This window comes from Cavia porcellus, unplaced genomic scaffold, assembly GCF_034190915.1.
Source record: "Cavia porcellus strain 051 isolate PalLab524CR breed Dunkin Hartley unplaced genomic scaffold, mCavPor4.1 scaffold_7, whole genome shotgun sequence".
In the NCBI taxonomy this organism is placed as follows: domain Eukaryota; kingdom Metazoa; phylum Chordata; class Mammalia; order Rodentia; family Caviidae; genus Cavia; species Cavia porcellus.
The window spans coordinates 36,954,023-36,965,532 of record NW_026947490.1 but is presented as its reverse complement, the minus strand read 5'-3'; the positions used below and the strand labels follow the sequence as shown (position 1 = coordinate 36,965,532).

The following is an 11,510-nucleotide window of genomic DNA, read 5'->3' as shown; positions in this document are numbered from 1 at the left end:
AGAGTTTCCTGGTGTCTCCAGGAAGCCACCACAGCTACTCTTCCGGTCCCAGATCCTACGTGCCCCTTAAACTCTCCCTGAACATGTGCTGAGTATATAAATAAACATGCTGGGCAGTTCCTTTCTCCCATCAGGGTACAGAGCTCCACCTGACTCCAGCTTTTGTACATTGACTCCTGCCTTCTCCACCTCCACTGTCCTCCCTCAAGTTTCATGAGATGTGCCAAATGCAGCTCTAACATGTGATAATGCTGATTCCCTCGGAAGACAGGGCATGAAGGAGAAGTATTGGAAAGGTTGTGGTCATATCATTAACTTAAAAGTACTCTGTATTGGTCACTGATTGAGCAGTTGATGGCATTTCTCTTTCAGAGGAAAAAATACTGAAGTTATGGGCATCTGGTTTTTTATTTGATGAAAGGAAAAAGCCCTAAATTTGTTAATTAAATTTGACAACCCAAATTTTTACCTTGTGCTCCAAAATGGAGAAAGTGTTCATTGAGTGAGGAATCTCAGCATGAAGGGAAAAAATATGTTGTATCCATATAATACTTAATGACAAATTCTAACTTGGGGAGTTAAGTACTTTGCAAGCAGTGGGGAGATGATGATAATGATGATGATGATGATAGTGTGTATTTTTAACACTGCAGCACTGGGTACCGTGGATAAAGCCTTTGCAGTGAGCTGCATCCCTAACTCTTATTTTAAGACAGTCTCCCCAAGTCACTAAGCTGTCCAGTCTGGGCTCCAACTTGCAGTCTTCCTGCTTCAGCCTCCCAGTGCTGGGACCACAGATATGCACCACCATGCCTTCTGTTTTATTTTAATATGGCAGAATTCTCATGGACCTGTTTTTTTCTTGTCTTACATCAAGCAGAGATGACCCTGGAACACTTCCAAAAGGCTGAACTCATAATCCTTCCAAGTCTTTCCAAATCACCAGGTCCTCTCTCCCTCACACATTGACACATTACTTGTAACATTCCACAAGGTGTTGCATCTGCTTCATGCTCAGTGTCCTTCATCACTCTGGGAGTAACGGTGGCAGGAAGTAAACCCCACACAGCTTTCTGAGGGCCCTATTCATTGCAAGTTTTAGGAATTGCAAAATGCATGACAGCTGGTTTGGAACCAGCATTACCTTTGCACCAGCTTCCCAAGCCCCATTTCACTTTCTTGAAAATTTTGCACTTGAATCTTTTCTCTAATTCCACGGAGATTAGGACCGCTCTCAGAGGTCACCATCTTGGATTTAAGCCGACTCTTTCACTCTTTGCTGGGCGGCAGAACTATCTTGGCCACAGAGAACACAGAGGGGGAGATGAGGACAGACTGCTGAGAACTCTTTGTTCAAGGTTAACGGCAACTTCTTCCAGCATGTCTGCATGGGAAGAAGTCCATTAATTATTCAAGTCATTGGACTTTTTACCTGAGTGCAGAGGAAGACACTCTATCTTTCTGGTTCCCAGAACCTTCACAAAAGACAAGCAACAACTGTCTCACCTGAGAGGTAAGAAAGTAAGATCACTTAATTTGGGGGAAGAAAAAAAGAATTCAAAAAAGGTCTTTCCCCTAGAAGATGCCTGTGGGTGCTAGACTTGGCCTGGGTCTATAGACCTCACTGGAATGGGTCCTTGTGACAACTCTTAAGTCAGGGTCTTCTTCAAACTGAAGATGAAGATGTGATACTTCCAAGATCCAGGATCACAAACCAGTTGCAGACAAAGCTGGTATAGAAGCAAGTATGCCAGATGTAATAATTCTCTTCTCAATCTGATGATGGTACACTTGAACTGAGAGTCACAAAATCAACTAACTGGTCAATACTAGCATTAAAACTGACAGATTGGAATTTGAAAAAAATAGTGAAGTGATTCACATGAAGGGAAGTGTTATATTAAACCTGCTTTATATATGTAATTGGTATGTGTTCATGATTGTGACTCACAGTAGAAAATATATTTATTTTGAGCTGTGGGAAAAAAATCTTTGAGGGTCACTGTGGAATAATATGCCATATTTACATCAGCTTGTAGTAGTACACAAGCAATAAATGAAAAATTATGGTTATATCATGCCTTAATTCCAGAAAATAAGTGCTTTTTAAAGTAACAAATACTTCAGGATTAGAGAGGTTAAGAATCTTACAGTCACACAGTTAGCAAACTGCTGTCAAAAACTTCTGGAGAGGCAGAAACCACACGGATCACACATCATGTGTTGGAATCCGGATACAACTAAGGTGTAACAAGTGTTTGTATAATTGGCTTAAAATCTCTCAATTATTCCCAAATAGACTGATGAATTTTAAAGTACACAATGTTCTTTAATGTATCAATCAGTGGTACTCTAGGACATCTGACATTAAGAAACACAAAATAATACAAATAAGCGATTATGGAGAAGGAAAATCAGTCAAAGGGTTAGAAATAGGAGAAAGGACCAAGGACAAAGCAGATCAGAGAGGGAAGTCAATCCTATCAAGGGAAGTCCCATAGCAGGAAACTGACAGGAAACTCAGTACAGGGACAGTGCTGCCATGGTAAAGACCAGGTCTGTGGCAGGTCATGATGACCAGTGAGATGATTTCGGTCAGAACCAAGCAAAAGCACCCAACCAGCAAAGAAGCTGGCCTGAAAAGAACTCATGGATTTTTTTATTCCATTCTTTTACTTTTACTTTTTACATATAGGGATTAATTTTTATGGAAAGTGTTTGACCCCCACTGTGCCCTTCTGAAAATGAGGAATTGTGCCTTCATATTTCTAAAAAAGTATGTTAGAAACTTTCAGTTTGACCTCGATATAAGTGGAAACATGGTTTGCCTTATGTAAACTTTTTGTTCTGTTTCTGAAATTGATCACTGATTATGTCAGAGGTGATTTGTTCACCTACAAAATCTTCTCTATTATATAAACGGATCAAAATGTACATATTAATTTCACTGCTGGACTCTTGGAATATTCACAGGTGTTTTTCTTTTATGACAGTAAAATAATGCTGCCATTATTACTCTGGACAAATGCTTGAAGGTGGAACTTCTGCCCATCACACTTTAAAATATACTGGATAATACCTTATTTCTGAAGTGAACACTCAATTGAAACTCCAAAAAACATTGTATAAAAATTGTTTAATATACTGTTTACAGAATATATATGACAATTGTATGGATATGAAGTGATTTTAATTTTTTGTTCCTATTTACATGCTTTATTATTCTTTGGTGAAGTACACATTTATGCCTTCCCTTCACTTTTCTGCTGAAAAAAATCATTTCCCACATTGATCAAATTGTTTATATAATTCTACATGGGGACTTGCCACTTACAGGCACTGCAAATTACTTTCCAAGTTTGTGACTCTGACTGATAAGAATTTTTAAACAGTTGTATAAGGCTTAAATAATATGCTCCTTTAGTTTTCTATATACCCAAGGTATGATTTTTTTATTTTAGAAATGTTTCACTCATTTATAGTTTTAGTTCACTGGAAATTGACTTTTTGGTTATGTGGTGAGATGTAGGTTTCCATTTTTTTTTTATGTTTCAGCGTGGACAATTATCCAAGAACAGTTTATCAAAAAGTCCACCTTCTCCCGCACTGATCTGCAATGCACGTTATGCCGTAAGTCAAGTCTGACAACATGTGTTTCTGGATTTTTTTATTCCATTCCAGTAAAAGTAAACTTTTACTGTTTACATATAGGGATTAATTTTTATGGAAGGTGTTTAACCCAGAGACTCAAACACCTGAGAATCACACAGAACGCACTCGTGTGGTAGTGCAGCTCCAGGGCAGCAGATTTTGCTCAATACATGAGACGAAACCTGATTTCCTCCCCTTCCTCCTACTGCTGTATCCTTGACCCATTTGCTTTCTTTTCCTTGAAGAGGCCAGGTTCCTTGTTGACTCAGGTTTTATCTTTTGACACTTTCCTGATCCAACTGCAATGTTCTTCCTCCAGCTCATCCTTTATGTACCAAGAACAAGCCACAACAAGCACTGTCTGACTCCCTATTCTACAATTACCTTCTGCAGAAGTGGCCAATCACACTCCTTATTTTGCTTTTTCTTTAGCATGCATCCTTTGAAATGTTCTTGTATTTCTCCATTTATTTTCTTATATCCCCATCTAGAATACAAATTTCAAAATGTCACTGTTTGATTTCTGGAACCTGGTTCCTAGTGTTTATCAAATAAGCACTTGCTACTGAATACATCTGGTAAACCACAGGCAAGCCCAAACACTACTCTGTTTCAAGTTGCATCCCCACCGCTAATGGCAAAGGATCCTAATTCTATGGCCCCATCTCTTTGAACAATTTATTTACTGCTTGTAGGCTTCATTACAGACCTGTATAAACACTGCTAATCTGTGTAGGGTGTGAAAAGAAATTCTACGTGTTTAGAAAACCCAACACATAAAAGTTCAGTATATGTATTCATGGTCCCTTCAATAAAAACTATTGTCTTTTGCCTTTACAAATATTCAATGAGAAAATCTCTTACTGGTTGTATTAGAAAATTCACATCTGGCACTTTTTTCTAACACTGGCAAATTTCCTTTAGTAGAAAGAGAACTATAGAGTCTTCCTTTATTTAAAATAGTGTACCTGGTCTCCAGGATCTTGGTAAATTTTTGAAAAATAAACAAATCCAACCCAGAAAACAAAGCCACTTAAAGTAAACGGTGGCAATCATCCAATCATGCTTTATAAGGCACCGACTGAGCTACTGTCCTGTTTAATATTCGTAAGGACTAAGAATTTCCTGGTGATGGATTCACCTCCATTTCATAGACACAGTAAAAACTCATGAAGGTGGAATGTCTTGCATAAAATGCAGCTGGGGTAAGCAGAGGTCATGCTTCTGCATCCCGTTTTACGTTTTCCTCCTGCAAATCGTCACAGTCCTTGCTGACAGTAGTGGCCCAGAGCGAACTTACACTCGCCTCGATGGTACCCAATCAAATGCACTCTTTTTTTTAAATCCTCAGATGTCCTGTGCACCACGTTCTCTGCAACTTCCTTCTTCACTTAGATGGAGTGTTCTCTGGAATGTGCCAACCGATCCAGCAACCAGGATTTTATCCTCCTGGGTTTGTCGCCTAGCCCAAGCATCAGGAACACCCTCTTTGCCGTCTTCCTGGCCCTCTATCTGCTGATCCTCCTGGAGAACACACTCATCATCTACCTCACCTGCAGCCGCCACGAGCTCCACAAGCCCATGTACTTCTTTCTGGGCAACCTCAGCGCCCTGGAGCTGTGCTACGTGTCGGTGACCATGCCCACATTGCTTATGGGGCTGAGGTTGGGCGCCTGCCGTGTGTCCTTCCCCGCCTGCATGGGGCAGCGCTTTCTATTTCTGGCCCTCATGTGTACCAAGTGTGCCTTGCTGGTCTCCATGGCCTATGATCGCTACGTGGCGGTCTGCTGTCCGCTGCACTACCCGGTGCGCATGCGGCCCCCGGTGTGCCGCAGCCTGGCCGCGGGCGCCTGGCTGGGCGGACTGGGGGTCTCGGCGGCCCGGACTGCGTGCGTCACCCGCCTCGCCCGTTGCGCGCCCAGTGTCCTCGACCACTTCTTCTGCGCCGCCAGGGCACTGCGAGGTGGGGCCTGCGAGCCCGTGGCTAACCTGGCCGACGTCCTGGTAGCCAGCGCAGTGGAGGGCGGGTCGTTGCTCGCAGCCCTGGCCGCCTACGCCGCCATCGCGGACGCGTTGCTCCGCCTGCCCTCGGCCTCCGCGACGTGCAGGGCCCTGGCCGCCTGCGCCTCCCACCTGGTGGTTATGGGCGTCTTCTACACCGCCATGCTCACCGTGGACGCCTGCGCGGGCCGCGGTCGCCACGCCGAGCTGGACAAGGCGCTGTCGCTCCTCTACACGGTACTCACGCCCGCCTGTAGCCCAGTGGTCTACTGTCTGCGCAACCGCGAAGTGCACGACGCGCTGCGCAGGTCGCTCTGCCGCCTTGCGCGCTCTCGCGAGAACTGACGGCCTCGTGGGAATGTATGGACTGGCCACCATGACAACTGACTCCTCGCGGGAACTGATGGACTCACCAGAATTGACCTCCCGACCGTTAAAGACAGCACGCAAGAAAGGCTTTGTGGAAATTGATGCCTCATGAATAATCTTGATTTTCAAATATTGTTGATTTGTTGGAGACCAGAGGACACGAAATAATACATTATTATGCCAAGAACCAGGCCACATAACTGGGGTGGCGTCTCCAGGCCGTGGTGACCTGGCTTTAGGGACAGAACAGTAAGGATACCCTTGCTTCCGGGTGGGGGACCTCCGGACCCCAGCGTTCCTGAGGCTAGATAACATCAGAAGAATGCAGGCATACTGATACGAGGATGGAGTTGTTTTCCATGTTTTTGTTCCCCATTTACAACAGTTGCTGTGGATAAAAAAAAAAAAAGTGGATCAGCCCTGAGGTTGGTGTGCCTGTAACACAAGAGGCTGTTTCCTCTTGGTCTCCTAGTGCCTTGAATGTTGTCTTTTGTCTTCTCTCCGCCATTCCGGCCCCCCCCCCCCGGTATCCAGAGATCTGATCACCCTCATACTAATACAAAACCCATGAATGACTTTCAACAGCCAACACAAACTTCCAGATTACACCTGTGGCATTGTGAACAGGCTGTTTAAAAACCAATATGGAAAATAAGGCTATTCCAAAAAATAAACAAAGAAAAATGGTCATACATTAGCATATTACTCATGAACAAACATAACTAGCTGATAACCTGTATAAAGATGGACAATGAAATCTCTATTAATATAGGAAGTGAAAATGATAATAGAAAACTAACTTACCCTCTGCATATATATGTATAGACATAGATGATTAACATATATGCATGTACAAGTTTGTATACACATATGTGTAATATGTATAGATAAGGAGCAAGCCCAGTGATCTGTGAGTGTCCTTCCTCCTCCCGGGCACCAGGCCTCCAGTGTGTGAAGAGCGCCCTTGCCTTAGTCTGGCATCGTGCTCTAGAAACGCTTATGTCCCCTTAATGAGCAGTTTGGGTCAGTGCTCATCACCATGGTTCTTCTTATTGTCAGCCTCCTTCCTGAGGCCTGGGCCAGGGTTGATGGAGGAGGAGGAAGAGGTGAAGCTGGTGGGGTAAAAGGGGTGGGGGCTTGGTGATGGTGTGTCTGTGTGCTTCAGTGTGTGAAGGTAATGGTGTCATTTCACTCTCATGTCACATTTCTAATCATAGACCTTAGAACCGTTCTGAGCACCTGCATTGCTGTATGAGGTTCAATGGCTGTATGACTTAACCACAAGGAGGGACAGACACTAACGTGTCTTGGTCTCAATTCCTGCCGTAGTGAGACCTGAGAGTAGCACATGCACAGGGCTTCGCATACAGTCTGCAATTTAAAGTCCTGCAGGAGCAGTAGATATCACTGCAGCCATAAATCACTGGACATGTTTCTTGAATGGTACAAAATAAATCATTGAATCAGCAAACATATCCATTCTGAGTTCTGTTATCACTTTTGATTACACAGACTCTAAAACTACTTTAAAACAGACTTTAAAACTACTTTAAAGATAACAACATGCAATGTATTAACTATTGTGATTCTGATATTTTGTTGTGATATTTTTACTTTTTTCCATAAAATCCATTTTTAAAATAAATGTATTTTGGTTTTTAAGTTTATTGATACAATTTAAATATATATCATGATCACATTCATCATAAGGAGTTGGTACCTGTATATGATAAATATCTTAACTCCCTGATCTTCTCCCCTCCCTTCAACCCATATTCCCCTCTTTATTTACAAGTTTTGCTTACATCCTATTCTACTTTTTCATTTTTCTTTCTTTTTCTTTTATTCCTTTCCCACTTTTCTCTTCCCAGTTCCTACTTCCTTTTAAATAATTTCTTCCCATTTCACAATATCTATTGTATATTTTGGTCCTTATTTACTCTCCCAGTTTCTCATACCAGGAAGACAATGTGATATTTACACCTGTCCAATTTATTTCACTTAAGAGCATGGTCTCAAGGTGCATTCAAGGTGTATCTCAAGTTTATCCTTCTTTATGGCAGAGTAGTATGCCATTGTATTTAAAAAACATCTTTTTATCCATTCCTTGATTAATGGGCATTTGGATTGTTTTCAAGATTTAGCTATTAGAAACTGTGCTGCTATAAACATGGATGTACATATAATTCTGTGGTATGATGTTTTTAATTCTTCCAAGAAAGGGGATAGCTGGGTTAAATGGGACTCTAAGCTTAGTTTTCAAAGAAATCTCTACAGTAGTTACACTAGTATACACTCCTGCCAACAGTGGAGAAGGGCTCTCTTTTCCCCACAGCCCCATCAGCATTTGTTATTGATTGATGTCTTGATTATAGTGATTCTTTTTGGAATGAGGTGGAATCTCCGTGTTTTAATTTGCATTTCTTGAATGATCAGTGATTTCATATATTTATTTGCTCCTTGTGTTTCTTCCTCTGAGAAATGTGTATTCATCTCAGATACTCATTTTTATATTGTAAAATCAAACATTTTAACTCTTGTACACAATGAAATATTAAGCCTAGAATACGTAAACCCTCTTTTTAATAAACTTTCTTAAAATACAAAACATTATGTGTAATACAAATATCTTAAAGCAAAGAAAGGACTCATTAAGCAAAAATTTAAAAGAACAGACTAAGTTTTTAAAAATCATACAATCCAGAATTAAATCTAATTTTCTTTGTCAAGAGCAGAAGGTAATTTTTAATTTACACACCTTGTGCATCAAAGGGAGAATAAAACCTAGTCACTTAAAAACTGGTGTGAAAGGCTTTCAACAGAAACCATTATTAGTTCCGTCACAAACTTCCATACCCATAGTACAATTGTCCCCGGGCATTTTCATCCCTTAATCTTTCTGCACTTGTAGCATCACTTAGGAAATGAAGGGGATGATGACTTGCTCCCCTGTTTTCTTTACTGGAATGTTCTGAGAATAAATGTAATACAATCGAAACCTAAACCAAAAAAAAAAAATCCAAAACAAAAACTCCTAACTTGTTACCTTGTAGTCCTTTACTCAAAGCATATTTCATGGCTTCCCCATTTAATGTTCTTACACCTCTCAATTCAAGGGCTGTCCTGAGTGTCAATCAAAGCATTTTGTGTTGAAAGAAAACACTTTATTCTGCATAGTCTGAAATATACTTACTTATGTGTAAATAATCACAAACATGTATTTATTCATCATTTTCTATTCTTATTACTCAACATATATATTAAGAATTAAGGCAAATAAAGTTGAGTTATTTCTCTTTTCTCACAAACTGAAGCTTTGTGCTCTCAGTGGGGTATATTTCCTTGTGCTTAAAAAAGATGACTGAAAGTATTTAGGAAAAATAGAATATAAAACACACTTTCAAGTGAGGAAGTTATATTTAAGAAGTATCACTTTGGAAGAAAGGAAAGTTGTTATGTTGGTTAGAATGACCTAGATCATCTTTCTTCTTTGAAAGTTGTGGGAAATCACAGGGTTGGGGGACAGCTGTGTGGCTGCTGAGAGGCAGAGTCCTCTCGTTGGGCCTGGGTTGCTGGCACTGCTGTGTCCACTTGGTAAGCAGGTCCGCTGAGTGCAGCAGAGAGAGGCCCCAGGAAGCACAGGCTTTTGATTCTGCCAGCTAAGGACACCTTACTTCTTCCCTACTCCAGGACACCACAGGAAGTATACTGGAACCACTTGGGCGCTGAATTTTGTTCCCTTTCAAAACCGTAAGTTTTAAATGTTCACTGCTAATTTCAGGAGATATCTATATTCAGTAGTTTGAGTGTCTGGACTGAGAGAGTGACATATTTCATACAGATTTCTCTTGGGAACAATGAAATCAATCTGGAAGTGGGTAATGGTGATGATTGTACAACTTGCAAGCATACAAAAAAGCACTGAACATTGGTCAGCTGGTCAGCCTGTGGACCACCGCAGGGTTCTTCTGAAGGGTGCCTGGACCTCCCGGTTGCGCAGGCAATAGATGACAGGGTTGCACATGGGTGTCACCACTGTGTAGATGACTTATAGCACCTTGTTAAGGTCCATGGCCTCCATGCGGCTGGGTCGGGCATAGATAAAGATAGTGGCTGAGTAGAAGATGCCCACCACCACCAGGTGGGAGGCGCAGGTGGAGAAGGCCTTGTGGCGGGCAGCGACTGAAGGCATGTGGAGCAGTGTTCTACCGATGGCCATGTAGGAGGCCACAGCCACAATAAGAGAGCCCCAGAGGATGACGATGGCGGAGATAAAGTCCACCAGCTCCGTGAGGGCCACATGGGTGCAGGACAGATTGAGCAGAGGGGAAACATCACAGAAGAAGTGGTTGAGGATATTGGGGCCACAATAAGACAGGCTGGCAATGCATGCTGTTTTGATCACTGAAACCACCAGCCCACCCAGCCAGGAGGACATGGCCAGGCCCAGGCAGACCTGGGGCCGCATGAGCAGCAGGTAGTGCAGTGGACGGCAGATGGCCACATAGCGGTCATAGGCCATGGAGGCCAGGAGGGCGCACTCCATGCAGATGAGGGAGATGAAGAAGAAGAGTTGGGTCATGCAGGATGTGAAGGGGACATGGAAAGGTGCAGTCCACAGCCCCAGGAGCAGGGTGGGCATGGTCACAGATACGTAGCACAGCTCCAGGCCGCTGAGGTTGCCCAGGAAGAAGTACATGGGCTTGCGGAGTTCGGCGTGGCTGACGATGAGGTAGATGATGAGGGTGTTCTCCAGTAGGGTGAGCAGGTAGAGGGCCAGGAAGACGGCAAAGAGGGCATCCCTGGTGCTTGGGCTGGTAGATAGGCCCAGGAGGACGAAGTGCTGGACGCTGGTCACGTTGGCTGGCTCGAGGAAGTTCTCCATCAAAGAACCAAAGATACCTGCAAAATAGTTTTTGAATCTCTCTATCCATCTTTTCCCACCCTAGACCGAAACCATTTTCCCATTTAAATGAAATAATTTCATATCAGCCTGTCTGCTTCTGAACTTCTCCTATACAATCCTCCAGATAGCAGTTAGTAGGATCTTTAAGTCTATAGATCACATGGGATCATGCCTCTGCACAAATCTCCAATAGCCCCTAGTGTAGATAACAAGTGCCTTATTTGGACCTCCAGCCCCGAGTGGCCTGGTCCCTGCCCCTGCCTCGGGTTTCACTCATCACATGTACACTTCCCACCCTCTGCAGCCCCACACTCTTCCATATTCTCAAATGTTCCAAGGTCTTTCCAGCCTCAGAAAATCCTGTGTGAGTTCCCTTCTATATGGAACACTGTCTCCTCATTCTTGCTTTGTTCATTTCTAGGGATTCTTGACCTCCTTGTCAAGAATTTCAGTGCCTGGCCCTCAGATCCCTCTGTCTTATTCTCTATGTCTGTACCCCTATTTCTGTATGTTCTTTCAAGAGGATTTTCTTTCATTTAAATTACTTGCATGTTGTTCCATTGTTCAATGTCTTTCTAACTGA

The 11,510-nt window shown here is 42.7% G+C and overlaps 2 protein-coding genes across 2 annotated transcripts; one reads left to right on the top strand and one right to left on the bottom strand.

Moving 5' to 3' along the window:
* The first annotated feature begins 4,885 nt into the window (after positions 1 to 4,885).
* Positions 4,886 to 6,385, top strand: LOC100716499 (olfactory receptor 6Z7-like). The gene has a single exon (XM_063252354.1). It carries the CDS (start codon positions 5,047 to 5,049, stop codon positions 5,995 to 5,997), a length of 951 nt encoding a protein of 316 aa, XP_063108424.1. The 5' UTR covers positions 4,886 to 5,046; the 3' UTR covers positions 5,998 to 6,385.
* A 3,684-nt stretch (positions 6,386 to 10,069) lies between these two features.
* LOC100716214 (olfactory receptor 6Z7-like) lies at positions 10,070 to 10,906 on the bottom strand. Its single transcript, XM_013155419.1, has one exon. The coding sequence runs from the start codon at positions 10,904 to 10,906 to the stop codon at positions 10,070 to 10,072; it is 837 nt and encodes a 278-aa protein (XP_013010873.1).
* Positions 10,907 to 11,510: the final 604 nt, after the last annotated feature.

Coding starts and splice junctions, on each gene's coding strand:
- LOC100716499 (XM_063252354.1), top strand. CDS start 5,047: ATGGAGTGTTCTCTGGAATGTGCCAACCGATCCAGCAACCAGGATTTT.
- LOC100716214 (XM_013155419.1), bottom strand. CDS start 10,906: ATGGAGAACTTCCTCGAGCCAGCCAACGTGACCAGCGTCCAGCACTTC.